General features: G+C 34.0%; 1 protein-coding gene across 9 annotated transcripts in view; it reads left to right on the forward strand.

Annotated features, from left to right (window-relative positions):
- The window catches only part of TANC2 (tetratricopeptide repeat, ankyrin repeat and coiled-coil containing 2), a 388,431-nt gene that overhangs the window by 63,971 nt on the left and 311,008 nt on the right, over positions 1-13,452 (forward strand). For all 9 annotated transcript variants that reach the window (XM_046676045.1, XM_046676044.1, XM_046676048.1 and 6 more), the window contains one exon: positions 5,488-5,581. In XM_046676045.1, coding sequence (XP_046532001.1) covers positions 5,515-5,581 — 67 coding nt within the window. In that variant the 5' untranslated portion in view covers positions 5,488-5,514. The remainder of the gene's footprint in view (positions 1-5,487; positions 5,582-13,452) is intronic.

Raw genomic sequence — 13,452 nt, forward strand, 5'->3', positions numbered from 1 at the left:
AACACAATAGGAAGGATTTTGCTTTGATACAAGTGAGACATAAAGAGGATAGGCACTGATTTATGTATATCAATGGTCTTGTGTGATGGAATTCTGGCTTGACCAATGGAAAATATGCAGCTGCTTTAAGTTTCTAGACTCTTAAATTTTAGGTATATGTGTTGGGCATATGGGAAATTTGTCCAAGAAATGGAGAGTCATGTGAAAGGGTAGACCGTTGTTACAGGTAACTAATTCTGTTTTCTATTTCAGTGTATCCTCAGTGATAATCTACCTTTATCTTTATCTCTCAGGGTACTCCAAGTATTATAGTATACATTTAAGGAAATATTTAATTAATTCATTAATTAAATTTTTTGTCATATAGTTAATATTTCTGTGCTACATAGTTATAGTTAATTTCTTATAGTGCATTTAAAATTAATTCTCTTTTTAAAAATTATTTTGTTGAAGTCATATTCGTTTACAACATTGTGTAATTTCAGGTGTACATTATTATATATCAGTTTCTCTATAGACTACATCGTGCTCACCACCAATAGTCCAATTTTTATCCATCACCATACATATGTGCCCCTTTACCCCTTTTTCCCACGCCCCCGACCCCCTTCATCTCTGGTAACCACTAATCTGTTCTCTTTATCCCTGTGTTTGTTTATCATCCACATATGAGTGAAATCATATGGTGTTTGTCTTTCTCTGTCTGGCTTATTTTGCTTAACATTGTACCCTCAAGATCTATCCATGTTGTTGCAAATGGGACAATTTTGTCTTTTTTTTATGGCTGAATAGTATTCTATTGTATTTGTATATACCACATCTTCTTTATCTATTCATCAGTTGATGGACACTTGGGTTGCTTCCATGTCTTGGCTATTGTGAATAATGCTGCACTGAACATAGGGATACATAATTCTCTTTGAATTGTTGATTTCATGTTCTTTGGGTAAAAATCAAGTAGTGGGATAGCTGGATCATATGGTATTTCTATTTTTAATTTTTTGAGAACTCTCCATTACTGTTTTCCATAGTGGCTGCACCAGTTTGCATTCCCACCAGCAGTCTTTGAGAATTCTCTTTTCTCCACAACCTCTCCAACATTTGCTATTTTTTGTCTTGGTAACTATAGCCATTCTAACAGGTTAAGATGATATCTTGTTGTAATTTTAATTTGCATTTCCCTAATAATTAGTGATGCTGAACATCTTTTCATGTGCCTGTTGGCCATCTGTATATCTTCTTTGGAAAAATGACTGTTCATATCCTCTGCCCCCCCCTTTTTTTTTTTAAGAAAGATTAGCCCTGAACTAGCATCTGCTGCCAATGCTCCTCTTTTTTGCTGAGGAAGACTGGCCCTGAGCTAACATCCGTGCCCATCTTCCTCTACTTTATACGTGGGACACCTACCATAGCATGGCTTGACAAGTGGTGCTGCATAGGTCTGCACTCAGGATCTGAATTGGCGAACCCTGTACCCCCAAGTTGGAGTGTGTGAACTTAACCTCTGCACCACCAGGCCAGCCCCTCCTCTGCCTGTTTTTTGATCTTTTGTTTATTTTTTGTTGAATTGTGTAAGTTCTTTATATATTTTGGAAATTAACCCCTTGTTGGATATATGATGTAGGTTTTCTTTTCATTTTGTTCATGGTTTCCTTTGCCTTGCAGAAGCTTTTTAGTCTGATGTAGTCCCATTTGTTTATTTTTTCTTTTGTTTCTCTTGCCTGAGTAGACATGGTATTTGAAAAGATCCTTCTAAGACTGATGGCAAAGAGTGTACTACCTATATTTTCTTCTAGGATTTTATGGTTTCAGGTCTTATATTCAAGTCTTTAACCCATTTTGGGTTAATTTTTGTGTATGGTATAAGATAATGGTCTACTTTCATTCTTTTGCATGTGGGTATCCAGTTTTTCCAACACCATTTATTAAAGAGACTTTCCTTTCTCCATTGTATGTTCTTCACTCCTTTGTCAAAGATTAACTGCCCATAGATGTGTGGGTTTATTTCTGGGCTCTCGATTCTGTTCCATTGATGTGTGTTTGTTTTTGTGCCAGTACCATGCTGTTTTGATTACTATAGTTTTGTAGTATATTGTGATGCCTCCAGCTTTGTTCTTTCTTTTCAGGGTTGCTTTAGCTATTTGGGGTCTTATGCTATTCCATATAAATTTTAGGATTCTTTGTTCTATTTCTGTGAAGAATGTCATTGGGCTTCTGATTGGGATTGCGTTGAATCTGCAGATTGCTTTTGGTAATATGGACATTTTAACTATGTTTGTTCTTCAGTCCCTCGGCATGGAATATCTTTCCAGTTCTTTATGTCTTCTTCAGTTTCTTTCAATAATGTCTTAAAGTTTTCAGTGTATAGGTCTTTCACCTCCTTGGTTTAATTTGTTCCTAGATATTTTCTTCTTTCTGTTGTGATTGCAAATGGGATTGTATTCTTGACTGTCTTTGTGTTAATTCTTTATTAGTGTGTAGAAATGCAACTAATTTTTTTTTCCTGCACAAGATTCGCCCTGAGCCAAGATCCATTGCCAATCTTCCTTTTTGTCCTTGAGGAAGATTTGCCCTGAGCTAACATCTGTGCCAGTCTTTCTCTATTTTGTATGTGGGTTGCCGCCACAGCACGGCCACTGCCAAGTGGTATGAGTCAGTGACTGGGAACAGAAGTCAGGCCAGTGAAGCAGAGCATATTGAACTTAACCACTAGGCCATGGGGCTAGCCCAAATTTTGTAAGTTGATTTTGTACCTTGCCACTTTGCTGTAGTTGTTGATTATTTCTAATAGTTTTCTAGTGGATTCTTTAGGGTTTTCTATAGATAGAATCATGTCATCTGCAAATAGAGTTTCACTTCTTCCATTCCAATTTGGATACTTTTTATTTCTTTTTCTTGCCTAATTGCTCTGGCCAAAACCTCCAGTAGGATGTTGAATAAGAGTGGCAAGGCGCCGGCACCATGGCCGAGTGGTTAAGTTTGCATGCTCCACTTTGGCGGCCCAGGGTTTGCCTGTTTGGATTCTGGATGTGGACCTACGCACTGCTGATCAAACCATAATGCAGGGGCATCCTACATAGAACTAGAATGACTTGCAACTAGGATACACAGTGATGTACTGGGGCTTTGAGGAGGGGAAAAAAAAAAAAGAGGAAATTGGCAACAGATGTTAGCTCAGAGCCAATCTTGTAAAAAAAAAACAAAAAACAAAAAAGAGAGTGGTGAGGGTGGGCATGCTTGTCTTGTTCCTGTTCTCAGAGGGATGGCTTTTAGTTTTTCAACGTTAAGTATGATGTTGGCTGTGGGTTTGTCATATATGGCCTTTATTATGTTGAGGTACTTCCTCTGTACCCATTTTATTGAGAGTTCTCATAAATGAATGTTGGATCTTGTGAAATGCTTTCTCTGCATCTCTTTAGATGATCTTGCGATTTTTATTCTTCATTTTCTTAATGTGATGTATCACATTGATTGATTTGCAGGTGTTGAACCATCCCTGCATCCCTGGTATAAATCCCACATGATCATAGTGTATGATCCTTTTAATGTATTGCTGTATTCAATTTGCCAATATTTTGTTGAGGATTTTTGCATCTATGTTCATTAGTGATATTGGCCTGTAATTTTCCTTCTTTGTGTTGTCCTTATCTGGTTTTGGTATTGGGGTGATGTTGACCTCATAGAATGCATTAGAAAGCATTCCATCCTCTTCACTATTTTGGAATAGTTTGAGAAGTCTAGGTATTAAATCTTCTTTGAATGTTTCGTGGAATTCTCCAGAGAAGCCATCTGGTCCTGGACTTTTGGTTTTTGGGCAATTTTTGATTACTGTTTCAATATCCTTACTTGTGATTGGTCTATTCAGATTTTCTGTTTGTTCTTGGTTCAGTTTTGGGAGGTTGTATGAGTCCAAGAATTTATCCATTTCTTCTAGGTTATCCAATTTGTGGGCATATAGTTTTTCATACTATCCTTTGTATTTCTGTGGTTTCCATTGTATTTTCTCCTCTTTCATTTCTAATTTTATTTATTTGGGCTTTCTCTCTTTTTTTCTTAGTGAGTCTGGCTAAGGGTTTGTCAGTTTTGTTTGTCTTCTTGAAGAACCAGCTCTTAGTTCATTGATCTTTTCTACTGTTTTTTTTTTTTTAGTCTTTATTTCATTTTATTTCTGCTCTGGTTTTTAGTATTTCCCTCCTTCTGCTGACCTTGAGCTTTGTTCTTTTTCTACTTCTGTTAGGTTTGGTTAAGATTCCTTATTTGAAATTTTTCTTATTTGTTGAGGTGGGCCTGTATTGCTATGAATTTCTCTTAGGACCACTTTTGCTGCATCCCATAAGAGTTACTATGTTATATTTTCATTTTTATTTGTCTCCAGGTATTTTTTAATTTCCCCTTTGATTTCTTCATTGATCCAATGGTTGTTCAGTAGCATGTTGTTTAGTCTCCGCATATTTGTGACTTTCCCAGCGTTTTTCTTGTAGTTGATTTCTACTTTTATAACATTGTGGTTGAAGAAGATGCTTGATGTGATTTCAGTCTTCTTAAATTTGTTGAGACTTGCTTTTTTTCCCAACATGAAGTCTGTCTTTGAGAATATTCCATGTACGCTTGAGAAGAATGTGTATTCTGCTTATTTTGAATTGAGTGTTCTCTATATATCTATTAAGTCCATCTGGTCTAGTGTTTCATTTGTTTCCTTGTTGTTCACTGTTTCCTTGTTGTTCACTGTTTCCTTGTTGACTTTCTGTCTGGATGATCTATCCATTTATGTAAGAGGTATATTGAGGTTCCATGTTATTATTGGGTTGCTGGAAATTTCTCCATTTAGGTCTGTTAGTACTTGCTTTATATGTTTTGGTGCTCTTGCAGGCTGGGCTACAACTCTCAATGAGTTTGCACAGGCTGCGCTGTCCTTGCCTCCTCTTATAGTCACGTCAGTTGTTGTTTGAATATCTGTGACCTGGCTCACTGCTGCAGGGGAGAGGATGGGTACATTCACCTAGTTCCACTGCCTCCCAGAGATCCAGTCCATCCCTCTTCAGATACACAGTTGCATGGGTCTCTCAGATGTCCTGTTGTGCTGTGCAAGGAATCCTCTGCTTGTTAGTGAATGTCCATTTAGTGTAACTTAAGGGGAAGAGACAAAGGGAACAACTCACTCCACCTTGATGCTGACATCACTCTGTCTAAAATTAATTTTTAATAATATTTTGATGGGGCTGGCCCCGTGGCCAAGTGCTTAAGCTCGCACGCTCTGCTTTGGCACCCCAGGGTTTTGCTGGTTCGGATCCTGGGTGCAGACATGGCATTGCTCGTCAGGCCATGCTGAGATGGTGTCCCACATGCCACAGCTAGAAGGACCCACAACCAAAAATACACAGCTCTGTACTGGGGGCTTTGAGGGAAAAAAGGAAAGGTAAAATCTTAAAAAATACATATAATATTTTGAATAGAAAATCAACTTTTCTAACATATTTTCTTTTACAGTTTTGTGAGTACTTGAATAACACAACCATGTTTCGGAATAGTCTCAAGATGCTTCTTACTGGAGGGAAATCAAGTCGTAAAAACAGAGCAAGTGGTAAGTGACTGTGCTACATTTATTCTGTGTGACGTTTTGGAAAAGGATGTTCTTTTAGGGATCTAAATTAATGCTACAATACTTTATATATTTATTTATTAAATGGTTTATTTAATTTGGGAAAAAAAAGTTTACATTCCTGTAGAGTGTCATACTCTTTAGTAAGAGGTGGGAGCACTTGAATACTTATCAGGAACAGTCAGGTAAAGTTTGTGAAGGAAAAATATTTATTTCTAATATATGAGAGAGTAATGCTTCTGTCCACTATTATTAAAAACCTTCTAGACCTAAATTTACTTTTTGACTTATCATGCAGTTATTTCAGTCTTAACTACTCTTTGGGGAATGAGACTGTAAAAATAGGTTCCTATTTTCTATAACCTCAAAGGGTTACGGAAAGTAAAATATAAATTGAAGATTTTTACAGTCATTAACATAAATCTTATAAAGATTTTTTTTTAAGAACAAGGGGATAATTCTTAGGCTTTTAAGGTAAAAACAAACCAAAACTATGCATACGTTTTTGGGAGAAATTTTGAAGAGAAATCTACTAAATGTTTGTTTTCTTTTATGGTTTGTAGATATTTATTATATTCTTTTAATCTTTTCAATTTTCTCCTTTTTCTACATTTTACAAGTTTACGTTGGTAATGTATTCATTATCATTCCCTTCAAAATGTTTTTTAACTCCAGTTGTGATTTCTGCTTGACCCATAGATATTTAAAGTATAATTGTTAATTTCCAAACAGTTGATTTCCTGGTTATCTTTTTATTAACTTACCTTAATTGTGCTGTTATCAGAGAACCTATCCTGTATTATTCTTTTGATATTTATTGAGATTTGCGTTACAGCTTAGCATATGATCAATTTTGGTAAATGTTATGAATGCCACCTGAAAATAATGTGGCTTCTTGAGTTATTGGGTGTATCATAGGTCAGTTTTGTTAATGGTGGTCCTTAAATATTTTTTATCTTTACTTATTTAAAAAAAATTATTTATTGATATGATAAATGTGTGATTAAATTTCACACTATGATTGTGGAATTGTCTATTTCTCCTTCTATTTCCTGACAGTTTTTGTCTTGGAGTCTTATATATTTGGAACCTGTCTTATTAGTTACATTGAAATTTAGAATTGCTATATCTTCCTGGTGAATTGACTGTTTTAACGTAATGAAATGTCCCTCTTTATTTCTAATAATGCCTTTTGTTTGAAAATTGACTTTGTCTAATATTAGTATATCTATCCCAGCTTTCTTTTGAGTAGTGTTTGCAAGGTGTGCTTTGTTCCACTCTTTTACTTTCAGCATTGCTATATTGTTATACTGTTGGTAACATATAGTTGTTTTCTTTTTTATTCATGCAGACCAGTTTTTTCTCTCATGGGGAACATTGGTTTGTCTACATGAATTCAATTGGTGATACATTTGGGGTTAAATATAGCGTATTACTATGTGCTTTCTACTTGTCCTGCCTGTTCTATGCTTTTTCTCTCTCCTTTCTTGCTTTATTTTGAATTGATCAAAAGATTTTTTATTATTTTATATCTCCCCCCCCTTGACTTGGCAATTATGTGCTTTTATAATTCTTTCAGTGGTTGCCTTGGAGATTAAAACATCAAAGTTGTATTTCAGTTGGTACTTTTACGCTCTTCTTGGACAATGCAAGAGCCTTAGATTCTTTTTACCCATATGTATTTTAACCTTCATAAGACATTGTTATCGTTGTTTTGTGTAGTCAGAGTTATGTATTTTTACCCACATGTTTGACCTTTTCATTGATTTTCATTTCTTCCTGCATCCCTCACTTTCTAGATGGGATCACCTTTCTTTTTGTCTTGAGAAGACCTTTATAATTTCCTTTAGTTGGGATCTTCATATGGCAAGTTTACTTTGCTTTTGTTTATCTGAAAATATCTTTTTTTGCCTTTGTATTTTGCAGGATATTTTTGCTGGGAGTAGAATTCTATGTTGGCAGTTATTTTATTTCAGCACTTTCAAATGTTGTCCATTGTCTTCTGGCTTCTTGAATTACTTCTGATGAGAAATCAACTCTCAGTCTAATTGCTGCTTCTTTAAAGATGACCTTTTTTCTCTTTATTTTTAGTTTTATAGATTTACATTATTGTGCCCAGGAGTGTTTTTATTTTTATCTATGTGTGTTTATTTTCTATTTATTTATGTATATAGGGTTTCGTGAATGTGTGGCTTGATGTGTTTCATCAGTAGGGGAAAGCTATTACCTGTTATCTTTTCAAATTTTAATTTTTTTTTTTGCCATTTTCTCTCTCTCTGTTCTTTCTAGGGCTCTAGTTATGCATTTGGTAGACCACAGGCATATCATCTATATCTCTTCCATTCTCTATCTATCCTTTCGTCTCTATATGCCTTATGCTGGATATTTTCTTTTGATCTTACAGTTCAGTAATTCACTCTTCATTGGTATATAATCTACTCTTAACTGTATTCAGTTCTTAATTTTAGTTTTTGTATATTTCGTTTCTACAACTTCCATTTGCTGTATTTTTTTTTTAATTTGGAAATAATTTTAAGCTTACTGAAAGGTTGCAACAATAGTACTAAGAACTTCCCATACTCTTCCACAGATTCGCAAATTAACTTTTTTCTGTATTTTTGCTTTATCATTCTCTTTATATACATACATACGCTCTGTCTCCCTCTCTCCCCAACTCTACCCTCTCTCTCTTAATCACGTTTTTTTAAAGTCACTTGAGGCTAAGTTAAATACATCATGCCCCTTTACTCCTAAATTTTTCAGTGTGTATGCCTTTTTTTTTAACTTTTTATTAAGATTATGATAGTTTATAATCCTGTGAAATTTCAGTTGTTCATTATTGTTAGTCATGTTGTAGGTGCACCACTTCATCCTTTGTGCCCTCCCCTCACCCCCTCAGTGTGTATTTCTTAAGCACAAGGAGATTCTTTTACATAACCACAGTACTGTTATCATCCTCGGGCAATTTAACATTGATACAATACTTTTATTGAATCTACTGTGTATTTTCCAAATTTTGTCAAGTTACCCAGTAATTTTCTTCGTAGAATTTCCCCTCTTCCTTTCCAAGATTCAGTCCAAGATAACGTATTGCATTACTTGTCATGTCTTTTTACTCTCATTTAATTTGAAACAGTTTCTCAGCCTTTCTTAACGTTTTTGGAGAATAAAAGCTTGCTTTCTTTTTAAAAAACTAGAGCACTTCTATTTTTTTTTTTATTGTTAGAATCGGGTTATGTCTCTGTGGTCTGAATGTTGCATAAAATATCACACCTGAATGTACACAATATCCATCTGTCACTCATAAGTGATTTTGATGACCAAATCAAAGTGCCCTCTAGTTTCTCTGCTATATGGATACTAATTTTCCCCTTTCAACTTAAAAACAATCTGCAGGTAGACACCATTTGTCTCTTTTTATTGTTTTCAGTTCTTTGCCAATATTCTCAATCTTGTCTCTTACCTCCCTGAACATAGTAAGTCTATATATCTATATTTATTTACCTTAAAAATCTCTGTCTGATAACTTTAAAAGTGTCTGTTTCTATTGTCTGTTTCTTTTGGTTTTTACTAATGTTATTTTATTTCCTCTTGTGCCTAGTTATTTTTTTAAAATAAGCTTTTCATTTTGGATTAATGTTAGATTTATAGGAAAGTTACAAAGATGGTACAGAGAACTCCTATATATGCCTTACCCAGTTTCCCCATTGTTACATCTTATATTACCATGGTGCATTTGTCAAAACTAAGAAACCAGCATTGGTACATTACTATTAACTAACCTCCAGACTTTTATTTGGATTTCATTAGTTTTTCCATTAATGTCCTCATTCTGTTCCAGAATCCAATCCGGAGAACTATGTTGCATTTAATTATTGTGTCTCCCCAACATTGATTGGGTTTGGCAGAAGACAGATTTTAATTTTCATCACCCACTACTCACTCTTTGATTTTATATTTACACACACACACATCCCACTGGTCACTCTTTGATTCTATGTTTATCCCCCCCGCCTCGAGATCCAAGCTGCCTCCAGATTTGATGTTTAAAAAAATGATTTATTCAAAATTTGCTTTCTGGCCTAGAATCATGATTTTCTTAGCCGCCTTCAGTTGTTCCCTGTTGACAGCAGCGCTAGCATTTTCTATCACTTCACAACAATTGCTTCATACAAGATAAATAGTAGAAAACAATAAAGCCACATTAAGATGCAGATGCTGGATAGTCTCTTTGACCTGAAGCTGGAAGTGACTCATTTCCACATGCTATCCTTATTAGAGGTAGGCATCGAATTTGTGCTTTAACAAAATTACAAATTATTGTATCATAGACTTTTGAGTAACTACTGCTTTAGTAGAGATGATACTAATAAATCCATACATGTCAAGGTTCTACTGTAGTATTCAAGCTAATTTCTTTGATTTACTACGTGTTTAATTTGTGAGTAATGATTTTGGGGGGTCTTATTCTAGTATTTATTCTTCTTGGTGGTTTTTCATGTAAAAGTTTTATAATTTAGAGTAGTTATAAGTTAGAGTAGTTATAAGAATAGTGACTTGCATTCTGTATGGAAGGAACTCTTTTTGTAGAGAAGCAGTACATTTTTTTCAAATGTACTCCAAAGCAAGAATAAATTTTATATCAAAAGAAAAAGTATATTTGTGGAATGACATTAGGTTTTTCATCATTGCAGTTTTTTCTTTAATTGTTAATGAATAATTGGGTAGCTACTTTATTCTTTACATTAACTTTGGTTCATGGCTTATTTTTAAGATTAATAAGGTAAGTTTTCTCATAGGCATAATCATTTGTATTGTTTTAGGAACCCAACTTAGTATTTACTTTAAAAAGGATTTGTAATAAAAGGAAATTGCCTGTTCTAATTTGTCTTTTAAATAGTTGATCTGAACTTTTCTGAAGGACTAGATAAATATTTCACAGAAATAGATTTATATCAAGTAATAACAATGAATTTTCTCAGGCAAAATTTTCCCCCTAAGGACATGTGAATATCAGCTTTGAATTTTTAAACTTCATTCAGATTTATGAAGTAAAAATTGTTTCTGATGCATGTGGAACTAGGTATTCCTAAGTTTTGTGAAAAGACAACTGTGTGGCTCCTTTGAATTATGAGTTATAACAAAAATATTTATATTTCTGTTTTCTAAAAGTTAAATGTTTATATATATTTTCTTAACTTCTGTCTTAACTTTATTATTTAAAATCCTGCTAGTAATTAATAAAAATTCAAGTATACTTCTTTCATGTAAGTAATGCCATTGTTAGGTATCATTGTGTCATTGTTTTGGTAAATCATCATTCAAGCATGACGGGGAAAAATACTGTCAATTTCAGATACTCAAGAACTCCGAAAATATAGTATTCTAAGTATAACACAGCCATTGGGAGAAATAAAATTGCTCGAGGCTATCTCCCAGCCAAATAAAAAATAAATGTGAGGAAGGGTGGAGATGCCGAAAGAAAAGCAAGCAAAGTAAGTAAAACTTATAGTTAAATATAAATAATTGCTGATAATGTACTACAACAAGTAGAATTTATTCCAGAAATGCAAAGATACTTCTGTATCAGAAAATCAACAGAAGTTTTTAACTTAAAAAAAATTAAAAGCCACATTATTTTATCATTATATTTTGAAAAAGCATTTTAGAAAACTGAGCAGCCATTAAAAATGTCATTAAAAGAGAAAAAAGATACTTTAAATATAATAAAGACTATTTACCAAAGCCAACAGCTAAACATCATACTAAACAAAGAAATGTAGCGGCCATTTCCATTAAAACAGAAACGTGATAGAGATTTCTCTTATTACCACTCTTTCAAAATTGTTTGGGAGGTTCTAGTGTACAGTAAAGACAAGAAAATAAAATTACTAGTATAAATATTGGAAAAGAAAAGACAGTGTTTTTCAATGAGGTGAAAACCCCAGAGAATCCATTAAATATTTCCTGGAAATATTAATATAATTTGGCAAGGTGGTTGGCAGTCTTAGCTCTACCAGTATTTACTGCTTAGAAATGTAAATGAGAAAAAATTTACATTCTCAATGATAATAATTGCCAAATTCTCAGGAATAGATTTAACAAGAAACTTTATTGAGGTATGTAAGACTTGGACAAATGGAAAGACATATCATGTTTCTGGATTTACACATAAATTTATTGCAGTTCCGTTTAGGAAAACAGCAGGTTCATTTTCAATTTAGTAAAATAACTTTAAAGTTCTGTTGAAGAATAAATGAGAATAACCAAGGATGAAAAAATAATAATTGATTTTAGTGGGGTATAAAGGTATTAAAATTAAATACATACTTACATAGTTAGACAAATATGCTAGATATGTCTAGGACAGAGAGCAAGGAAAACCATGATATTAATGAGGCAAGAGCATACTTCGTTTTGTGGAACTGTCCAGCGTATTGTAGGACACACTGCCGTTATGACCAAAAGATGCTTTCTAAATTTTCAAACAATCATAGTCTGCCCTTGATTGAGATCTTAGCTAGAGCTAAATGGAGGTGTTAGATGTTATTATTATTTTGTCATTATATTACCTTCAATTCTTGGGGCTCTGATTCTTCTGTTATATTTTATGACTTGTTCATGATGGATCATTTCCTCTTGTGTTTTCTAAGGTTTGTTTATAAGCTCACCTTAGTTAGGAATTGTTTTCTGTGGGGATCCCGTGCTGTTGACTGTCGAAATGCCTCTTCTGCTAGGCACTGCTCGGGTATCATAGGCGAGTTTTTAAAGTTTTTTATTGTGATAAAATATATTAAACATAAAGTTTGCCATTTTAATCATTTTTAATTGTACAATTTCGTGGCATTAAATACATTCACAGTGTTGTGCAACCATCACCACTATCTATTCTCCAAAATTTTTCATCACCCCGAACCATACTTTGTACCCATTAATCAGTAACTCCCCATTTACCCCACTCCCTCCAGCCCCTCATAACCTCTAATGAATTTGCCTTTTCTAGATATTTCACATAAGTGCAATCATACTATTTTGTCCTTTTGTGTCTAGCTTATTTCACCTGACATAATGTTTTCAGGGTTCATTTCTGTTGTAGCATGTATCAGAACTTCATTCTTTTTTATGATTGAATAATATTCCTTTGTATGTGTATGCCACATTTTGTTTATCCATTCATCCATTAATAGACACTTGGGTTATTTCTATTTTTTAACTCTTGTGAATAATGCTGCTATGAACATTGTTACACAAGTATCTGTTTGAGTTTCTGTTTTCGGTCCCTTTGGGATTATATCTAGGGATGGAATTGCTGGTCATATAGGGAAATGTACAAAGTTTCCTGTGAACCTATGTTTTCATTTCTTTGGGTTAAATGTCCAGGAATGCAATTGCCAGGAGGTATTTTAGTTGCAAAAGTGCCAACTCTTTTCCAGAGTGGCTATACCATTTTACATTCTTACCAGTAATGTGTAAGTGATCCAGTTTCTCCTCATCTTTGCCAGCATTTGGTATTGTTGTTTTTATTTTAGCTATTTTGATAGGTGTGTACTGGTATCTCATAGTGGCTTTAATTTGTGTTTTCCTAGTTGCTAATGATACTGAGCCTCTTTTTGTATGCTTATTTGCCATCTGTGTGTCGTCTTTGGTGAGATATCTTTCAATGTCTTTTGACTATCTTCTAATTGGATTGTTTGTTTTGGTGTGTGTTGAGTTTTGAGAGTTCTTTATGTAGTCTATCCTTTGTCAGATAGATACGTGGTTTGCAAATATTTTTCCCAGTCTATTGTCATTTTGTCCGAACAGGATCTTTGTGGAACAAAAGTTTTTAATATTGATGAAGTCCAGTTTATCAA

This window comes from Equus quagga, chromosome 11 (assembly GCF_021613505.1).
Source record: "Equus quagga isolate Etosha38 chromosome 11, UCLA_HA_Equagga_1.0, whole genome shotgun sequence".
NCBI lineage: Eukaryota > Metazoa > Chordata > Mammalia > Perissodactyla > Equidae > Equus > Equus quagga.